At 38.3% G+C, this 21,333-nt stretch overlaps 3 protein-coding genes across 3 annotated transcripts; 2 read left to right on the top strand and 1 right to left on the bottom strand.

Annotated features, from left to right (window-relative positions):
* The first annotated feature begins 212 nt into the window (after positions 1–212).
* LOC103705728 (cilia- and flagella-associated protein 251-like) lies at positions 213–2,500 on the top strand. The gene is made up of 2 exons (XM_008789561.4): positions 213–1,102; positions 2,083–2,500. The coding sequence occupies exons 1-2, from the start codon at positions 269–271 to the stop codon at positions 2,296–2,298; spliced, it is 1,050 nt and encodes a 349-aa protein (XP_008787783.2). The 5' UTR covers positions 213–268; the 3' UTR covers positions 2,299–2,500.
* Positions 2,501–6,091: 3,591 nt separating this feature from the next.
* Positions 6,092–16,987, top strand: LOC103705729 (fimbrin-2-like). The gene is made up of 14 exons (XM_008789562.3): positions 6,092–6,373; positions 6,463–6,639; positions 6,729–6,958; positions 7,050–7,221; positions 9,257–9,295; positions 9,526–9,594; positions 9,711–9,827; positions 12,471–12,685; positions 13,904–14,059; positions 14,135–14,334; positions 14,503–14,660; positions 14,962–15,058; positions 16,313–16,404; positions 16,522–16,987. Exons 1-14 carry the CDS (start codon positions 6,287–6,289, stop codon positions 16,702–16,704), a joined length of 1,992 nt encoding a protein of 663 aa, XP_008787784.1. The 5' UTR covers positions 6,092–6,286; the 3' UTR covers positions 16,705–16,987.
* A 1,496-nt stretch (positions 16,988–18,483) lies between these two features.
* LOC103705730 (rho GDP-dissociation inhibitor 1-like) lies at positions 18,484–21,333 on the bottom strand. Its single transcript, XM_008789563.3, has 5 exons — positions 20,655–21,333; positions 20,148–20,214; positions 19,224–19,442; positions 18,928–19,052; positions 18,484–18,838 (listed from the first exon to the last, which is right to left on the bottom strand). The coding sequence occupies exons 1-5, from the start codon at positions 20,943–20,945 to the stop codon at positions 18,758–18,760; spliced, it is 783 nt and encodes a 260-aa protein (XP_008787785.1). The 5' UTR covers positions 20,946–21,333; the 3' UTR covers positions 18,484–18,757.

The following is a 21,333-nucleotide window of genomic DNA, read 5'->3' as shown; positions in this document are numbered from 1 at the left end:
TTGATCATCCAAAAAGATCTATAGGATATAGCCCAAGGCCTTGATCTCATCCATAGCACCTAAGGTTGCAAACTTTATCCTGAACTGAGTTGGTTAGGCTGCACGTGCCACAGACTTAAGAGACGGTGCGACCTGTCACGTTTAAGAAGGTCCACGTAAACAACGACCCTTTAATGCGACACCCGTGCCGTTCACCCTTTTCTCGGCAGCTCCTCGGCTTTTTAGCGCTTTTTCTCATGCACTTGCGAGGAGATCCGAGCAAGCTGAGATGGAGCCGGACTTGGTCCCAAGTTCCCAAGACGACGCCAAAGACGACGAAGACGAAGAGCAAAACGAGGAAGACGAGGCCGGAGGAGGAGGAGGAGGAGGAAAAGGGAGATGGAGTGGTGTAGGGTCCGCGATGCTAGGCCTCGGAAAGAAGGCAGCGATCGCCGGAGCCGCCCTCACCTCCGCCCCCGTGGTGGTTCCTCCTCTCTTCCTCTTCTCCGCCCTCGGCCTCGCCTTCTCCGTCCCTTTCGGCATCTTCTTCGCCGGCGTCGCCTGCACCGATAAGCTCATGCAAGCTCTCCTCCCTCCCCCTTCCCCTCGATCCCAAGAACAAGAAGAGGAAGAAGTAGACGTATTGGCAGAAGAAAGAGAGAAGAAAGAAGTAATAGAAGAAGAAGAGAAGGAAGTGGCGGGAGAAAAAGAAGTGGAGGAAGAAGAAGAAGAAAAGGAAGTGGAGGGAGAAAAAGAAGGAACGGAAGTGGAGGAAAAAGAGGAGGTGAAGGAAGAGCAAAGAGAAGTGGAGGAGGAGAAGAGGGAGGAAGAAGGGAGGAGACTTACCGAGAACGAGGAAGAGAATGAAGCGGAGAAAGGAGAGGAGGTGGTGATGAGGTGGGAGGGAGAAGGGGGCAGAGTTATCGAGAGGGAGGAGCAGGCGATGAGTGCTCGTCCGTTTCAGGCTGAGATCGAGTCGTCGAGGTTGAGCTCAGCGTATGCATCTGCGGTGGAGGATCAGTCGGCGGTCGAGACAACCGATGAGGCGAAGAGCGAGTGCTCTGCGGAGCATGGCCCGGAAGCAAAGGCTGGAGCAGCAGTGGAGCGGCCTTCAGATGATGAGGTTAGAGTCGTTCTACTCATTCTTCTTCCGAATTTATTCTTATTAATTGAATTGTTTACTCTTCTGTTCGAATTATAATCTTAACTTTGATGAAGTTCTTGCACTAATAAGCTAGTTTGGATTTGTATATGTGCGCATTGGCCCATTTTGGATGTTCTGAGTGAAAGTTTGGGTGTTTAATCAATAGTTCTGAGGTGTAGTGGGGGAAAAAGGAATGCTAGATGGGATTGCATCACACATAGGATAGGAAATTAGGTTAACTTATACTCTGATATTAAATCACCAGCTAGAATGGTGCCTCATTGTCACCGGTGAACAAGATCGAGTCTCACCTCTTAAAGGTCTTAGTTATCCATGCATGTTATGTGCCAAAAAATGAGAAATTTTTGTTAAGCTAAGTTGCCACCCTGAAGGCAGCACATTCTAATGCAAGATCAGAACGTGAAGTTGACATTGCATATCTTTCAGACAAATTAATGCAAGAGCTTTGATCTTCTTAGGCATCATCAAGTATTTGGAGAGACTAGATAGATAGAAAGGTCAAGCATACGCTTGCATGATATTGGCAGAAGAATGACCTTATGTGATGCTCCATTGCCCAATAGGCCCATGAACACTTCTGACAAGTTTTTATATATCGGCCCATAGACAAGTTTCTAGTATTGTTTCATCTTAGATTTCTTCTGTAGTTTTTTGAATAACTGGAATAATTACTAGTTTCTTTGGAAGAAAGCTCAGGAGATCTGCTTAGAAATAGCACATGGAAGAGTGTTGTCTAGTGCTTAGCTATCCTTGTGTGTTTTCTAGTATTCTCTTGGGTCCTGCTATTCCAGTATTTTTTTTAAAAAAATAACATGCTATTATACAAAAAATAATGAAGTTTTGCATCTTCTCTTCTTCTTCTTTTTTTTTTTTTTTTTTTTGACATTTGATTTATAGTCATTTATGGGTTAATCTAAACTAGTATCCATATTATGTAGGGAATATACAGTGAAGAAAAGATATGGGAACAGATTTCTGCACTGCAGACGATTGTGGGATATAAATCTGCTCTTCGCTCATCCTGTGTGGAGGAACTCCGAGCTCTCTATCTCTTCACTGGAGTGGAGCCGCCTGCCTCCTTGAAGGACCCCTTTGATCCTTTGGAGGTCAATGATAAGCTTTGCTTCTTGAAATATCTAGTAGGACTTGAATGAAGTCAACAGCAATGATGCCTTTATTTTCAGACTCAAAGAAGTTTTGCTATCAAAATGGAGATCCCTGGCTATTTGTAGTGTACATTAAGAGAATTTCTTGTCTTGGCTTGTCTATAAAAATTAGAAGCCTTCTTGTGTGAATAATGACTGTATCTCCGCTAGCTTTATATTATTAATAACCAAATATATGTGGTTTTCTTCAGAAGCAAATTAAAACACATTGGTAGTTAAGTTCTGTTTGGAAACAAATTGCAATTCTAGCCACTATCATTATTTTCAGAAACAGGATTAGGTTTTGGACAACCAGTGAGGCTGGTTACTGCACCTATGGTGATTGATTTCAAGATTTTGGATGGTATGTGCTAATGAAGTGGATTGCTCAATGATGATCAAAATCTAATCCTGTTAGTTCAAAATCCGGGCAATTTGGCAGGACCTTCCTTATGGGCCTCTGGTCAAGGTGAGAAAACCATTGAACTACATGATCATAATAGCAAATTGCAATTTTCTTTATGATAATCTTTCAATCTTCTTAGCGATTTTGTATAAAAGTCTCAAAAATGTAAATTGCCGAAATGTGTAATTTTTGTACACAACAACAAAACATTTGCACTTGTGTGGACAAATGCATCTAAGCATGAACACTGAAGTGGGAGCTAAGTGTCTGCTTTAGGCAGAGAGAGGGACTTGGGGATTCAGCCATGCATTGAAAAATTATAAAGGGACTATGTGAATCTTAATTACATCAGGCAGGAGACAAATGCATGTTTCCATTTCCTAGTGGATCCAAACCACACCTATAGGAACAGTGCCAAATTAACATAAATGTTCACAAACAATCCTGAAAAGATCAGGGTTAGTTCCTACTTCGAGGTGACTCGATTGCTAGCTATAATAGAATCAGCAGATTATTTTTATAATCTTAGTGTATTTTTGTGGTAAGAACTGTATAAATTATTTTCACTTCCCGATTTTAGTTGTAGCAGGGATTTTACATAGTTTTAGTTTGACAATTTCATGCAAAAGAATTTGAGAAGAAGACCCAATCCTAGAAGCCGAAACTTTATTTTAAAAATGGATAAATGATCTCGGTTGAATTGAATCAACCTATCCATATTATCCAAAGAAATTTTATGATCGATCGATGCCTAACACAAACAAATGGGTGATTGAAGAATGGTATATAGACAGTAGAGCAGTTCCAAGAATTGATTGTAGTTTAAAAAGCAACTTGGACTTTGATGGTTTCAAGGAAGCTGTCTGGGATAGCAGCTGACGAGTTTAAAGAAAACAAACCCAGCATCTCCAACATATTTCTAATGAAAACCTAGACTTATCTACAAGGAGTTTCTTCTATGGAGCAAACCTTCTATGAATCTTTTGTATCATGATTCTTCAACATGATGATTGGTCCACCATGAAGAATCCCCCGTCATGTACTCAATTCTCCCTGTTTAATCACCATTATTGGTTTTCCCTTACTTGTGAATTATTGCTTCCCTTTTTGCTTGATATCTTTGATTAATTCATATTCTACTAGAAATTTTGAAGTCCTATTACTCTTATCTCTTAATAGATTGAAACCATCGATCGATCTGCTTGATCTAGCATGTCGGCGACCCAATTGACCATTGTTTTAGTTCCTCGGAAACATGTCTATTACCCTATATTTAGCCACATTAGGTCCAACATTCATGTAATACTCAAGTTTCCTAAAAATAAATAACAATAACAATAATAATAATAACAACGACAATAATAACATGTTAAATCTTGGACTCGAACTCTTGAACCTACACACCACTCTTTCTCTCTTATGCAATTTCTTTTTCTCACCATTTTTTCTTTTGCCATATCTTTCTATCTAGCTTTCTCTCTTTATCACTCTCTTTCTCATCTCGTGCCCTCCTTTCCTCTCTCACTGCAGTCTATCTCCCTTGTTGCACTTACTTTCTCTTTAGAGCATCCCCACTCAAGCCAAAGATTAGGGTTTTTTATCTTAGAAGATGAACATCAGATTCGAGGGCTTGAACCTCTTGGAATCATGCTCGAGGTGGTCACTTAACCATCTACAGTAGATTAATTATTTCTTGTATTTTATAGGCGAGGCTATCTAATTAATGTTAGGATTATGATTTTGTGCATGTTAGTCTTAGGGGTTGTGTGCCAAGATTAGGACCCTGTAACCTAGTAATAGAGCTTTTGACTATAGATTTAGGGTTGCAATCCGGAAACTCTTGTTTCAAATTTATTTAACTATTCATAAATTAGACATAAAGCTCTTGTTTTATCTCCAAATTATTTTTTATGGACTCAAAGAGTGACAAATATTTTTTTAAGTATTTTATTTTGCATATTTGATCCAACAGAAGGTCTAAATGGTATCCTACTAGTTTATTAGCTCAATATGTTTCTTGACCCTGTTTGTAGATCAAGAGGGTTTGGGATGCAGGTTGTGTATAAAAAGGTTTAGGCTTGGGAATCTATTCTTACCCAATAGTTATTTATAGTTGTCAACAATTTTTTTTTTTTTGTGTGTGTGCTTTATACTTGTTGAAAACTGCTGGATATTGTTGAATTTTAGATTTATACTTATTTTCTTTTATTATAATTTATGAACTTATTAGATGCTCTGAAGGTCTACTACTACCTATTATGCTAAACTTGAGAATTTGGGAATGAACTATTCTATTGTGAAGATATAGGTTTTTAGGACTTGCATGTCTGGTAAAGCCGGGCCTCATAGAATATTCTTATCCTAGTTTATGACAAATGATATCAGAGTAAATCTGGCTCATGGCCTATATAGACTAAGGAACATTGCAGCACTGGCTCATTTGAGCTGACTATAAGCTAATCATGGTATTTATGAATGAATTTGTAGTACTTGTAATTAGATTTTAATGGATTTCAACCTTTAGTCTAGCGAAAATGCCTGAGCTTAAGCAGGAGGATTATGTGAAGACCTATGCAGGTATGTATTTAGTCCTGCATTAACTATGCACTAGATTGATCTTGGGTACTTGTACAAGGCTAAGAAATCTAGATAATAACTTTTAGCTAGCTTTTTTGGATGACGCCATGGCTTGTGATAGTAGTTGGCTTGTAGGCTGAAACTTCTCTTAATCGTTTGAAGCATTCTTAACCACATGTCATATATCGAAACCATAATAGGGGATGGTAAGGCTATTTAGTCATAATATGTATGGGCATTGTTTGCCTACATGTCCATGCTTCTCAAGCATGCCTAGTTTCATAGATGTTCAAATTGGTCACATTAAATTACTTAATCAAGATTTTGAAGATCCCCACTCATATAATGCTGCTCATATTGAATATCTTTGCCAACATTCCTGATTATGGCACTCCCACAAATGCGTGGTACGAGAAAGTGACCCTACAATGTTAAAAGATGGAAAAATCTTGTGACCCATAGTGACATCACTTAGCTCTCTTTGTAGCATATGGCACATGAAAAGTACTTGGAAACTAAACCAAACCACTGGGAGATACCCAATTGATATCAATCCCATGCCCATCATCTACCCAAATTCCATTATCCTCATTAGGACAGCTGGCTACAATTCCTTTTGCACTCCAAAGTCTAAGCCAATGGATTGTTACCAGAATTAGCATTCATTTAGCATGGATATATACTAATCCTGCTTCATAGTTATCTAATAAATAAAACAGTAAAGAGGATTCAAATCTTAGTTTAGTTAAGCTACTAGCTGTCCCTATCCCCACAACTAATAGCAACGGCTTTCATTTTAAATTCTCACGAGCCTCACCCTCTACGCGTCTGTGATACTTTCCGTTACGCTCCTCTCTTTTATCTCTGCTCCAACTACAAGCTCGGCTTCCCTCTGAGCTGCGACCAACCCCACTCTCTCTCTAACTCCCGTCTTCCGTCTCTCTGTTTGCATTGCTTCATCGAAGAGGGAAGGGATCAAGAAAGGAGAAGGACCGTGGCTCCAGAAGCTAAAGAATGGCTGGTTTTGTGGGAGTTTTGGTCTCCGATCCGTGGCTCCAGAACCAGTTCACGCAGGTCGAGCTCCGCTCCCTCAGATCCCGGGTAACCAATAAACCAACCTCCCCCGCTCCGTTCGTCTTCCTCTATTTCGATCATTAACCACATTCTTCTCATGGGACGATACCGCGCAGTTCCTCTCCATGAGGGATCATGGCTCCGGCGGCAGTATGAAGCTCCGCGACCTGGCCGGCGCGATGTCGGAGCTAAAGATCGGCGGCGATGGCCTCACGGAGACCCAGAAGACCTCTTTCCTTAAAGAATCCTTCCCCAACCTCGACGACAATGTCGACTTCGAGCTCTTTCTTCGGGTTCGGCACCGCCCGTTCTTTCTCTCTTCCTCTGCTGGAAGACTTGTTTCTGTGTTCGGTAATTTGTGCTTCTGGGGATTGTTTTGAAGGTTTATTTGAAGATGCAAGGCCAGATTGGGGCGAGGAGCTCGTCGTCGTCGGCGTTCCTCAAGGCCGCCACCACCACTCTGCTTCATACGATCAGTGAGTCGGAGAAGGCTGCCTACGTTGCTCACATCAATAGCTTTCTGGAAGGAGATGGGTCTTTGAGGAAGTATCTCCCGATCGATCCAATGACGGATGATCTCTTTGAGAAATCCAAGGATGGTGTGCTTCTATGGTGAGAGACTGCTGCTTTACCTTTTGCCTTTTGGGTTGAAATTTGATGAGCAGAGTGTGGAGCTTAGGACTGGTACTGTGTGTTTGTGAAGTAAACTCATTAATGTGGCTGTCCCTGGGACCATCGATGAGCGGGCGATCAATACGAAGAGGGTGCTGAACCCGTGGGAGAAGAACGAGAACCATACCCTGTGCCTCAACTCGGCCAAGGCCATTGGATGTACCGTGGTCAATATTGGGACACAGGACCTTGCTGAGGGGAGGGTGAGTATACCTGTTTCTTATTGGGTAGTGTTGGTGGAACAGCTAATGTTTCTTTTGAGAATCGTTATATAAAATATTTTAGGAGAATGAAGATTCATATGTCTTCTATCTTGATTTGAATGTGCTTTAGAGCTTGTGAGTATCATTCTGGGAGTTATTGGTTTGATTTGATTTTGTTTTTGTAAATTGTTTCTTGTAAATTAGTCTAATCTGGCTTACTTGATAATTTTGCATCTTTATTTTTGATATGTTTGCTTTCTTCTGTTTCCATATTTGCATGTAGATGAGAGCCTCCTTTGTCATTCTTGAGGGTATGTCTGTGGATGATGTAGATGTTATCATGCTGTAGCCTAGGGGTTAGAATATTCTTGATATGCATGCAAACTCTATTTGTGTGCACTGGTTGTCTATAAGATTTTGAGATTCTGAGCTATTTATGACATGCTTGTTGATCTAGTTTTTTTTTTTCCAAATGAAATGCTGAACTTGGGCTTTGCTTTTGATGAGAACAAGTTGGCTTGTTTGCATTTTTTCTTGTTGTTGAAATGATTGCAGTTGAAAGAGTGGGTGCGTTGCTCATTTCTTGAGAGATTCTATCATGAAACAGAAGAACTATCCTCAACTTCTCAAGGGCAATTTTTGTTACTCAAAAAGATACTTGATTTGGCTTCCAGAAAGACCTTTTAAACTTTTATGTGCAGCTGAAGCAGTTGGCATTGTGCCTCTCAGCTATCAATAACATTTAAATAAAATTTCCTGTGTTTTTACTGAGTGGTGTTGGTATTTTGAATCTTAATTTATACATGGTTCAGCTGTATTGTTTGTTGAAAAGCTTTGGTTGAGTACATGTAGCATGTGACCTCCTTAGTCCAATTATATTGTTTGTTATTAATAATTTTTCATCTTATATGCATTTCCTTTAATGTCTGAGGGAGGTGGGCCACCTTGTCTGGCATTCCTTGTGCACTCTCTCTTAGACAAATGCATGCATGTGCACATGAATGTACCTGAAATTGTCTTGTAGACAGATAGGCTTAAATGCTTAGAGTACAAATATCACAAAACATGAACCCTGGAACGTCTGAAGGGTAAGACCATTTTGTCATGGCTAGTTGGAACTAAAATAGGTTGGTGGTGTATGAGGGTCAGGTGTGTTGCCAAACCTGAACACATCTGAGGCTGGACTTTAGTTTACCAGGGGCTACTACAAACCAAGTCTGCCGCCTTAGGAGGAGGAGAACTCAACTTCTCTCTCATTTATTTCCGTAGTCTTCTTTTATAGACTAAAGTAAGGGCAAACTAAATTGTTTCATCTTTATTTTGAAACAACAAAAGTATAAAAGGATGCAACTTTTAACTTGTTTCAGGTTTAAAATTCCCATTTATTATTCTAGTTTCATCTCAAACTCCAATGCTAACTCCACATGGGTTTTAGCTCCAAATAAAGTCATAAGTCTTATAATAAAGATTTCAGGTTTTGAAGCATTTATTCCATGTAACTCCTACAGTGTGATCACTGTTTAGCTTTGTTTGGCCTTTTCTAGATTTGGGATGGACTGATTTTTTTTTTTTTTGAGAGAGAAAAGGGATGGACTGAGGTTGTAACCTAAATGATGACTGTTGGATGCAATTTGATCTCCTAGTCTTTCTGACCCATATATATCAAGACCTGGTATTAGATGATCTGACCTCTGACAGTTCTGTCAATATTGAAATTGACTTACCTTGTGTATATCAATATGCTCCATGCTAATGCTCTGGATTCACTACATTTAGTTTCTGTCCTGTAGATGCTTTATGATCTCTTGTTGAAATGATGATCGTTAGATCCTGTTTTTCTCATAATATTGTAATCAAGTTGGACTATATTGTACATAGATGTAATGATCTTTAGTGAAATTCTTTTGATTATGGGTCTCCATGCTCTTCTAGACAAATGCTTAAAGAGACTGTCTTTTCAGTTGTAGACTTGTGGTAGATCTTTTCTGAGACTTGTTTCTGTCCATATTTACTTACCACTCATATACACTTGCAGCCTCATCTGGTTCTTGGATTGATATCTCAAATTATTAAGGTATGTTCTGGTGATCTCTGAATGACTTTAATTGTGTCTTGAATATGCAAAATTCCAAAAGGCAATACTTGTATTTACAGTCTCAAATTGCTGTCTTGTTAAATAAACAGATTAACATAATTATATATTAGAAAAGCAGCAACCGTACGGCTCTTGAGATTTTCTTTCAATATCATATTATTTTAGGGGAAAAAAAAAATTACCATGTGTTTATCATAATGCCACTACAGATACAACTTTTGGCGGATGTTAACCTGAAGAAAACTCCTGAATTAGTAGAATTGGTTGATGACAGCAAGGTGTGTCACAATATCTTATTCACAATAATAATTTCCTTTCAGAAATTTTGATTGGCTTTCAGAGTTAAGTTTAAAAAATTTTGCATCAAGTGCCTTGAATTATTGTGGTTTTACAGGACGTTGAGGAGCTGATGAGTCTACCACCAGAGAAGATACTACTTAGATGGATGAACTTTCAGCTGAAGAAAAGTAGCTTTAAGAGACTGATAACGAATTTCTCATCAGATGTAAAGGTAGGCCCATGTGACTTTTAATTTAAAGTTAAATAATTTTTAATATATTTTGCGTATTTCAACTTTGAATTTCAAAACCTAGTAATCCTTTTTATTTTTTTCAAGATGTTGTATGATATATAGTTTATTTTTAATCAGCAACAGAACTATCTGAAAAAAATTGGGGAACATCAACCTACCAACTTTTCATGAATTTTGTTCAGTAAATCTGTAAAGCATATATTTACTATTAAATTAATTTGTCTTCGCTGCCAAAAGTATATTTAGTTTTCAATTCATAGATTTTTTGGTAAATAAATTCTTAACTTCAGCCAATATAATTTAGGTTGTTCCTACATAGCTTTTAATGTGTTACTAGTTATCAACTAAAGAGTTAGAACTAAACAGTCCTGCAACTGTTAATCATACTTGAAACATCTAAAAGCGCACATGGTCCCAAAATAATGTATTCTGTGACTGATTGGTACATGGGTAAGAACCAACGAAATATTTTATGGTTTTAACCCTTTTAGATGCTATAGATCATGAATTGACCATTTAAATGGCACAAAAAACGTATGCTTATGAACAGATATGCCCATAAATGCTACATGCATATGTCTGAGCTTGCAGATGTGTTTCTCCTATTTCAATCAAATTCAGTGCTGGAGGTTCCAAAATGAAATCTACAACATTGAGCATGCTGTGCGATGTTTAGAATGCTTAGAAGCTAAAAAATTGTGTGTTTCCGAGGTCTCCTTGCTATCCAATTCTCCTAATTGTTAGTTTTAGTGGCAATACAATGTTTTATTTTTGTTTAATGGTTAGAAACATCCAAAATAGTTGAGTTTTGGCTTGTATTTGATTTAAGATGCCTAGATTATGGTCAATGTTTTGGATTTTTAATTTAAATACCTACAATATTTTTAGAACACTAATTGTATTAATGCTATAAATTTTAAGATGGAATTTCAGAGATATTTCATATTTGATAGTATAGATTGTCATTTTGGGACTTCCATAATTGATACTTGTCTAACTAGGTTGCCCCCAATTCTATCTGTTAAAATTCTATCTAAAAATCCGGGCATTTAGATGGATGGGCCCCAGAGTATATGAGCATCATAAGAGTTCTTAACCTATCCGATGTGGGATTATTATTCCTCAACACCTCCTCTCACATATAGAGCCCGAGGGATGGAACTTGGAACAAGGGGCGACACGTGCATTAGTAAGTGAGAGTGTGGAGGTTTCAGTAGTCAAAAAGGATTGGTGGGCTCTGATACCATGTTAAGATCCTATCTAAAAATCCGGACATTTAAATGGATGGGTCCAAGAGTATATAAGCACCACAAGAGTCTTTAACCTATCCAATATGGGATTATTATTCCTTGACCGATCCATCATAAAGGTCACTCCTTTTCTATATGTTGAGGAATAATAGTCCCACGTCGGATAGGTTTACTCTTGAGGTGCTTATATACTCTTGGACCCATCCATCTAAACACCTAGGTTTTTAGATAGAATATTGATATGGTATCAGAGCCCGTTGAGGAATAATAGTCCCATATGGGATAGGTTAAGGACTCCCATGGTGCTTATATACTCTTGGACCCATCCATCTAAATTTTTGGGTTTTTAGATAGGATCTTGACATGGTATCAGAGCCCACCAATCCTTCTTGCTTATCGAAACCTCCATGCTTCCACTTATTAATCCATGTGTCACCCCTTGTTCCATGTTCCGTCCATTGAGCTCTACACATGAGAGGGGGTGTTGAGGAATGATAGCCCCATATCGGATATGTTAAGGACTCTTGTAGTGCTTATATGCTCTTGGGGCCATCTATCTAAACGCTCGAGTTTTTAAATAGCTAGGAAATACTTGAACCCATATCAAATAGCACTTAAATAAAAGAATCAACAGTTTTGGAAGTTTTTACTGATACATCAAGTAGTTATAGAAGGGAAAGTTTTCAAACCAAAGATAGAATATTTGATGTAATTGGAGGTTTAGAAATACTTGGGTGCTAATATGTTGTTAGAGACGCATAAATTGCTGGAGATCCATTTGCAGGTAGCAGAAGATTTAAACATGAGGGGGCCAATAGCCTTTTTCATCAGACATTATTCTGATACCCTTTTTTGTCAGATATTATCCTGATACCCTTTTTTGTCAGACATTATTCCATCTTGGCATTTGCCTAGTGGGCAGGCAGCCTACTTTGTCAGTCAGTAGTTTCTACCAGGTTTTAGATAGCATTAGGCTGTCATGTTTTCTTTTAGCTTGACTTGTGGGCTTCCCATCTTCCCATGAATTTTGTGAGGCCCATCGTCAACCTAAGTTAGAAGTGTACTGGGTGTAGTATTGAAAACATAACCTAAATCTCCTTTTGTTTCATCTACCAAAAAAATGTCCCTCTTTTTTTCTCTAAACATGTTTAGACTATCTTTATGCGACTCTGATATATTAAAAGTCCTGTTTCATGTCCAGATATATCTGTGATATTTTTTCAGTGTGGAATTTCAGAAATATGTATTCTTTGGTGGGATTGTACATTTCAGTAATTGAAAAATATACAGTCGACTGCATCCATTGTATAATCTTTCTAAACAGAAAAACCTGTGGCTCATTCATAAGTTTTGATATCTGTTGCTACTGCAGGATGGAGAGGCCTATGCTTGTTTACTGAATGTTCTAGCACCTGAACACAGTAGTAAGCCATCAGCAATGACAGTGAAAGATCCTCTACAAAGAGCAAAATTAGTTCTTGAACATGCAGATAAGATGGGTTGCAAAAGATATCTGACCCCAAAAGACATCGTTGAAGGTTCACCAAATCTTAATCTTGCTTTCGTTGCACATATTTTTCAGAAAAGGTGAGGATCATGGTGAATTTCTGAGCTCTTTCAATCTTTTGAGCTAATATGTTGATTACAGGTATTGTTTAAAAGAATAGTCCTTGACCAGCCACCTTCATCAGGGAAGAGTGGCATGTATTTCAGGCAGTTGCCTAGACTTGATATACATGCTTCTATTTGAAGATCAACCATGTGTACATACATACAAATTTCTGTGAAGACCCTGATTTGAAATTTGTAATAATATTTTTGCAATGGTTTTGTAGGTTTTTTGTTTTCTTCTTGAAAGTATTGTATGTATAATTGAGCAATATTATATTGGGAGTTCATACTATAATACGAGTTATTCAGGACAATTGGGAAGGACCTACATATGCATATTGTACCTGAGGGTTAGGAAAAAGCTTGGGCTTATGTCAACAAATTACATTGCTTTTCCATTATATAGAACAAGACTGGAAAAGGCAATTTTGACCATTATAAAAATTATAAGGGTCAAAAATTCTATTTTATCTGTATAGTGGAGGTTAAGTCCGATGTAGGGGAGCTCAGGTTGATTGGATGATTCGTAAAGATCCCTAGTGGACTTGTAAGTATTGCAGATGTCTTGGGCCGATTTCTGCAAAGTCAGCCGATTTAATGGATTTTCGGATAGGATCATTGCATAATTGAAAATAGGATATCAGAAAATGAGCATTAGTTCATTGAATCAGAAACCCATAGTATCTAAACTTGAATAGGCATTCAAAGGAGTGGCATCTGACGATATAATTTTAGAGAGTAAGGCATGAGAAGGAGGATATAGAAGAAAAGATTAGACAGAGAGAAAGAGGGGCAAACCTGGTCAAGACCTTTCTTTCAATTAAAATAAATTTTTAACAATCTTTATTATTCTTTTCTCTAAACATTTCCTATTTCTCGTGGCCACAATAATCAATTGCTTACTACTTAAAAAAGGATTGAACTTACCGTGCTTTGCAGCTTTATGCCAGTGCTTGGCATGCACTGGCATGGCAGCATGCCAATTGCCAGGTACAGGCATACAGCTGATACCTTGCGCCAATTGCCAGGTACAGGCATACAGCTGATACCTTGCTGATTGGGCTAGTAAGGCAATGGCATGGTACATAGCATGCCCTGCCTGTTGATGCTTACTTTCATGGTTTCTGTGAGACGTATAGATATGCATATACTTACATGTGTGGGTACTGAGGAATATTTACTTGTTGGCTGTAGGAATGGGTTATCATCACAGATGAAACAAATCTCATTTTTAGAAGTAATGTCTGACGATATACAAGTTTCCAGGGAAGAAAGAGCATTCCGATTATGGATAAATAGCCTTGGAATCTCAACATACATCAATAATGTTTTTGAAGATCTTAGAAATGGGTAAGCTGTTCGTATTTCCTGTTTTTTCCTTGCTATTTGATATTTAGGCTGAGAAATATTTCTGTGATTTTGCAGATGGGTCCTTCTAGAATCCATTGACAAGGTAGCTCCAGGAGTAGTCTGTTGGAAGGTTGCAAACAAGCCACCAATTAAAATGCCATTCAGAAAAGTAGAAAATTGCAATCAAGTTGTGAAAATAGGGAAACAATTAAAATTTTCACTGGTTAATGTTGCTGGGAATGATATTGTTCAAGGAAATAAGAAACTCATTTTGGGTGAGTTTAAAATGACTCCAAAGCCATCTGCATTTTTTTTATTTTTCCAATTACATCTGGGATACTTGACTTTTAGCGTTGAGCTCTCTGTAGTGGTGTATTTGCAACTTAAGCATAAATTATCAATGCAAACTTCTGCTGTTCAGATAAATCTTGGTCTTTTTTCAGCTTTTTTATGGCAATTAATGCGGTACAATATCCTCCAACTTTTAAAGAATTTGAGATTGCATTCTCATGAGAAGGAGATAAAAGATATAGATATATTGAACTGGGCTAATGATAAAGTAAAGAGTTCAGGAAGGCACTCTCGTATGGAGAGTTTTAAGGTAATGATGTTTCTACATTTCATTTTTGCAAAGATGGTCTATTACATGATTCCGTCAAAGTATTAACCATAACATTTGCTGTTGTGACCTGTAGACCTATTTAGGAAATACACAATACCAAGAATTTTTTTTTAAAAAAGTACATATTCTATCATACTGTTAATATTGAAGATGCTCTCTCAACTAGCCATGGTTCTACATTCTTTAGCCTTTAACTTTTTTTGCTTTGTTGCCAATAAGAAAAAAAACAATTGCTTATGGAAAACTTTGATAATGCAACATGGTTTTTCCATGTATACAGGATAAAACTCTTTCAAGTGGCTTTTTCTTCCTTGACTTGCTTAGTGCTGTGGAACCTCGAGTTGTGAACTGGAGCCTTGTTACTCATGGAGAAAATGGTAAACTCTGACATCCACAATGCTGTTTAAGCTGTTCCATTTTCTTTTGTTGCACCTGAAAATGTAGGTTTTTCATCAAGAGATACTTTATTTCAATTTATTTACAATTACTTGATACCATAATATCATCTTGTTTATCAGATTATTCTGTTCTTCCTATAACAACCTACAAATGTTCCTATGTGAAAAGATAAACTACATACATATGAGTAAATGAGGGCACTTTTTGTAATAAGTTAATGTTGTGGATATATTTAAGCCCTCATACAATGCCTTCATATTTGGACCATGTGTCTGACCCAAGAACACCATGCACTTTCCTGGATACAAGACAAAGAGCATGTTCTCCAGATTTGTCACATCCATGGGATAGTGATTAGACATCTCTGGACTGTTAAACTGAACCATCTGACATATGTCTGTTTCAAGCTATTTCCTTGCTTATCTGTGGCCATGAATTAACATGTATGGGCTCACGTTCATATCTGTGTGGATATTTAAGAATGGACATACTATGACTAAAGAGGATTCTTATTGCCTTCAATTGCATATGTTTGTATTTGGCTACTCATGTGCATTGTCATTGTTGGCTTTCTAGCACAATATCACAAAGGATGTATCTGAACAAGAAACGAAACATGCCCATATCATGGATTTTACTGTAGAGAGATTATTGCTCTTCATCTGATGTCAGTAAACATGTCCTTTGATCCAGCCCATATCATCTTTAGATCCTCCAGAGTTAGATTTTTATGTTTACATTGTTGATGTGTTTCTTTCTTCTTGCTTTTAGCAATCAAGACCCAAGTTATAATTACGTCCGAAGTTTTCCTTCATTGATCTGGAAAGACAATCATGATTAGTAACATCTGAGATGAGTAACAGTTAGTATAATCATGACTTCATTTAGACGTATAGAAAAAACTATTAAATTCCAAATATATACATATGATTTCCTTCCCAGAAAGAACCCAGATATGCTATTATTGCTGCTAGAGTTCTTTTCATATATCATCTCCTATGAATTTATTATGAGAAAATTCCTATTCTATCTAAGCTGTGATGTGATTTGCTCTGATTCCTGTATCTGTCTAGTTGTTGAGCACTGATAGAGTAGTTTTCCTTTGAAATTAGACTTTTGGAAAAGTGGACTTACTGTTGCCCCTTTAGTTGACTTTATGTTAGTGCTAGGTGTTCATCACATTCTTAGTATAGCTGAAAATTAATGGGTTAACAATTGGAAGCAATGTGCAGATGAAGAGAAAAAGATGAATGCCTCTTATATAATCTCAGTAGCAAGGAAGCTCGGTTGCTCCATATTTTTGCTGCCGGAAGATGTAGTAGAGGTAATTGGTCAATTGAAATTAAAGAATTGAAAATGAGTTACTTTTGAAGGTGCCATATTCCCTGAGTTGCTGTTTCCTGTATTCTTTTGTATGATCCTTCATGATATACTTTGTCAGGTGAATCAAAAGATGATGCTTACACTGACAGCAAGCATAATGTACTGGCACTTGAAAAGGCCAACTGAAGACGGATCTGTGGATTTGGATGGTCAAAATGGAAGTGCATCTGAAACTATCTCAAACTCTACTCTAGATGATTCTGCATCTGAGTCCTCAACAGATGATAATGGAAGCAGATAGGTGTGCAGTAACCACAGACAGCTGACAATCTACTTGAACTACTAATATCTATTGTTTCCTTTTCTTCTTTCTACCTGTTTTTTTAAATGTTTGAGATAACAGGATGCGTTGGACATTGTCATGACTTAGTCTCAGATTTAGATTGGGAGCAGTTTTTGTAGGTTCTCATGGTTTGGTAGGACAGTGATGGGTACATGAAGTGCCCAATCAAACGAAAATAGTTGATTGTAAATACTGACTAAAATTGTTGCCTAATTACAATTGAAGTTGTTTCTTTACCAAAGTTTCTCTAGTTATCGTCCTGCTTCCTCAGTATCTCAGGGAATGTGACACTGCATATGTCCCTTGGTGTGAAAACATGCAACCCTATTCAAATTAGTAATCTCAACTAGAAGTGAAGTTTTTTGGTCAAGACTTTTTGCTTCGACCACAACTGACCTTTACAGGAACATTTCTTGTGGTCACAGACAAAGCAGACATCACATGATAACAGGAAGAGCGAGGAATAGAGGCAGATCAAGCTGGTGCTTTTAATACTATGGATGGGAGTCAAGGTGATATGGTATGGCTATAGTGCTGGAGTCTTGCAACCAAGCTTGTGATATTTTGGTTCCATGAGGTCTAAGAAATTTGTATCATCAGAGATACAAATGGTTGATTACAAACCCAAATACCTGGGACCTGTTATGGATTTTTAGGTTTTTGTAGCTTGTTTTTGGTTTGGGATGCTTCTGTTCTATGTATCAAGATCTTAGTTTTCTCGTGGGATGTTAGGGATTTCAGTAGTGAAGGTAGGAGTAATTTGGTGAAGGTTTTTTGTTTTTCAGAGGAAGGTAGGTTCATTGTGCCTTTTCTTAAGAAAATAAAGTTGATTTGCCTTATGATATTCAAGTCTATTTGTCTCCTGCTTTGATCAGTGAAATGTAAAAGATACTTGGTTGACAAGGCAGGAAGCTGGAGGAGCATGGGCAAGGTTTTAATTGAGGTGCAACGCAATGGATTCAATAGTTTCCTTACTACTACCTGCTTATGGATACACTTTAGCATGATCAATTCCTCTTGCAAGGATTTATCTTCAGGTATTTAGATATACAGCATGTAATCAACACCTGAGGGAGATAAGCCGGTTACGATGCATATTAGAGAATCTTATATGCCTCAGGAGGCATATCAGAACTTGCAATGCTAGTAAAAAACAAAATTCAAAGCAAGGTCGGTGGAACCGTCCTAAATCGGGCAGCTCCAATGGAACCATCCTAAATCGGGCAGTTCCAGCAAATTCGAGCCGTACTGGTGGCTCACCAGTTGGGTTCCAACAATGAAAACAAGACCTGTTGTCGGAGCCGGAGAAGAAGAAGGAAAAAGATAGAGAAGGGAGGGCCGGAGGAGGGCGGCGGAGCCGGCAGAAGCCCCCTCGGGGGGGTGGAGGCCGCGACAGATAGGTCGCGGCTAGTTCTCCTGTTTTGAACACGGCCTCTGCCGATCCTCCTCCGGCATCCGTCACCCTCCTCCAACCCTCTCTCCCCCACTCGCTCTCTTTCCCATGATATTGTGCCCTCTCTCGATATAGGCCCGGCACGGCCTGTATCGAGTTGTCCCGCTAGAGAACCGGTATGGTGTCTAGTACCGGTTCCTCTGACCTTGATTCTGAGATTGTAAAAGTTAGGAACTTTAAGGTGCATTAAGGTGGAGGTGAAATTCCTATCTTGAGGCTTCCTTCCAAAATATTTCGAAAAACAACCAAATAGATCCTTGAAACAAGACAAGGAGAGTAAGGAATTAAAATAATTATCAAAAAGAATCTCTATATCAAAGGTTGAGAGAGAGAGAGAGAGGGAAAGAGAGAAGATTCCAGCATGGGACTATAATAGTTCAGTACATTGCTCCCTCAGCTTACTTTCTTGTGAAGTCTGCCATTCATCCAATTGCAATTATGCAAAAAAACTAGTAAATTCTCTCACCTAAGCCTTCTAGACAAAAGATCAATTTGAATTCACTTGTGGATGGAATCATACAACATCTTTAATCAATATCAGTAAAATTAGTAGTTTGCTCAAGAAATCGCTGGCCAGTCCCTTCTAATCTCGAAGTAGTAACTCATGTCCAGATATACCTTCCCATCATCATCCACAAACTGGAGCAATGAGAGGCACAAAATCATAATCTATGCATTTTTAGAAAATATATATATATATATAAAATGGTACTTGTATTACAATTTACCTTTGTCCTAGCAGAATAGGATCCCCTTGCAAATATACCAGAAGGGGTGGTCTCTTCTTCCAATTCATATGTGTAAGGTTCCTTCTGAGGACTGAAAGTCCCTAACATTACTTTTCTGTTCTCCACTGTGAAAAGATTAGACATACTACTTAAACAGGGAAATTAATGAACACTGCATATAAAAAAGAACTTAAGAAGACATTGGAAGGTAAAGTTATTAAGAAAATTAATGAATTCAATCAAGTTTAGGTATTTGCTCTAGTTCTAGCGGAAGAAACAAAGAGAATCTATTATACCTCTTACTCCAGTCTTCCACACTGTGTTTGTGTATCTGAGTCCAGAGACAATGTTGTTGAGGACGGTGAAAGAGAACTTGAGACGGTAGCGGCTCCCATCTTTGAGTGCAAATGCATAGCCCTTTGCATCAGGGACGAAGGGAATTGGTAAAGCAAGATTCGGACGATCAGGAGTTAGGATGGTAAGGTTTAGGATTTTTACTTCTGGATCTGGATTCTCTGTAAAGATCCCAGAGAAAAGTTTTTCAGAAAAAAAAAAAAAGATATATATAACAAGAAGCAGAACAAGTTTTACTGAATATATCTCATGTCAAACAAACTACATTTTCCATTGCCAGACATAAAAATATATATGAACTTATTGAATCATTGTGATGCATTAAAGCTTTTATATAGTATTTCTGCCCCCTTTTTTTTAAAGAAGTAAGTTTGAAACCAAGAAGCCAGCGAACAGTGAAATCAAAGGAGCAACAAAATATTTGTTGTCAGCAAGAATGTTAGACAACATAGTTCGGAGATAATTGCTTCCAAGGTTCAGCATGGCTTAGTTGAAGATTAAAGTTACAAAAGAAAGATGCAAGAATGGAGACGAATTGGAGTCACCAAAATAATTATATTTAGCAACCACGGTATAAGTGGACTATAAGGTAAATCAAATACTTCAAACATTAGACTATTAATTTATTTTTTTGATAGAAACATTAGAATCTTAATGAAATACCTAAATAGACAGGTATACATTTCATCATTTCTAAATAACCGTCCCATGTAACAATGGAATATCATTCTCTAAAATCAAGACGGGAATATCATTCTCTAAAAAAAAAAACTCAACGCATTCACTTATCAGACTGGCATATAAGGAGAGTGAAGAAATAATTAAGAACTAAATAAATGAGAAAAATGATTTCCAAGAAGGAATACCTCCAACATCAGTAAGATCAACACTGCCAAGCAGCTGTTCTTTCCACCTCCTCAAGCTTTCATCATCCTGTCAAACACATTCCCCATTTCCACTATTAGAAAGAGACCTAGCCAGCCAACAAGGATCTAAAAAACAATATCTCTATCATGGTTCGCCGTACCAGCCAAAACTGGATGATACGGAGTGTATCGTACCAGTCCAGTACCGATATCTAGTATGGGAGATGTACCGATATTCAATATATTGAAAAGATTTTAAAACAATATCTCCACCATGGTTCGCCGTCCCAGCTAAAACCGAATGATACGGGATGTACCGTACCGGCTCGGCACCGGTGCCTTAAATGGAAGGTATAACAACATTCTATACATCAAAAAGATTCTGTATCGTATGTACCGATACAATGCTAATGTAGCACCGGTATAGATCCAGTATTGAAACAATGAATCTTGATCTTCACATTTTCTTAACCAAATCTAAGAACACCAAGTGTGCCACCAAACCACCTTATCCATCTCCAGCTGCTCCTTGAGTGGGACCTGGCGGCCCAGCTGCACTGCTCTCTTATCCTCGTCGTCATCGTCCTCATCGCCGGCGTCGTCGTCGTTGATGTCGGTCGAGCTGACCGAAGTGCAGCTGAATTTCCTGCTCAGCTTCTCATCTGCGTCGCCATTGGTTTTCTCCACCTCCTCATCCTCCTCATGCAGCTTCTTGTTCTCGTTCTCTTCTTTCTCCATCTCCGGGGTGGCAAGGTCAATGTCCTTGGAGCCTGAAGGAGCTCCCAGAGCAATAGACATCAGCTCTCCTTGTTCTTCTTGTTTTCAGATAGAGAGGAGAGGAGAGGGAAGAGGGGAGGAAGAAGAGGTCTTTGCTGTTTGAACCCCACAACCTTGGATCGCGCAGACGGTGGAAACCTGGTCTTTGTTTGTTTTCAGGGTTCTATTTTTTTGGGGGAGGCCGTTGAGAAATTTTTTTTGGCTAAACTAGGATTGAGAGCTGCTAATTTTAAGGGGCATTGGTGGTGGGAGGAGCACCCTTTTAAGGCCTATCCATCTGACCCAGGCCTCCACCCCACTTGGCTAGGGTTATGTGGCTGCCTCTTAACCCACACCTTCTTGTCTTCTCTTCTTAGTTTAGATCCAACCTACAAGTGTAATTAAACTGCTTTATGTATAGATTATGATA

The sequence above is a fragment of the Phoenix dactylifera genome, chromosome 9, assembly GCF_009389715.1.
Source record: "Phoenix dactylifera cultivar Barhee BC4 chromosome 9, palm_55x_up_171113_PBpolish2nd_filt_p, whole genome shotgun sequence".
NCBI lineage: Eukaryota > Viridiplantae > Streptophyta > Magnoliopsida > Arecales > Arecaceae > Phoenix > Phoenix dactylifera.
Note: the sequence above shows the minus strand (reverse complement) of the source record. Positions and strands in the feature narration are given on the sequence as shown.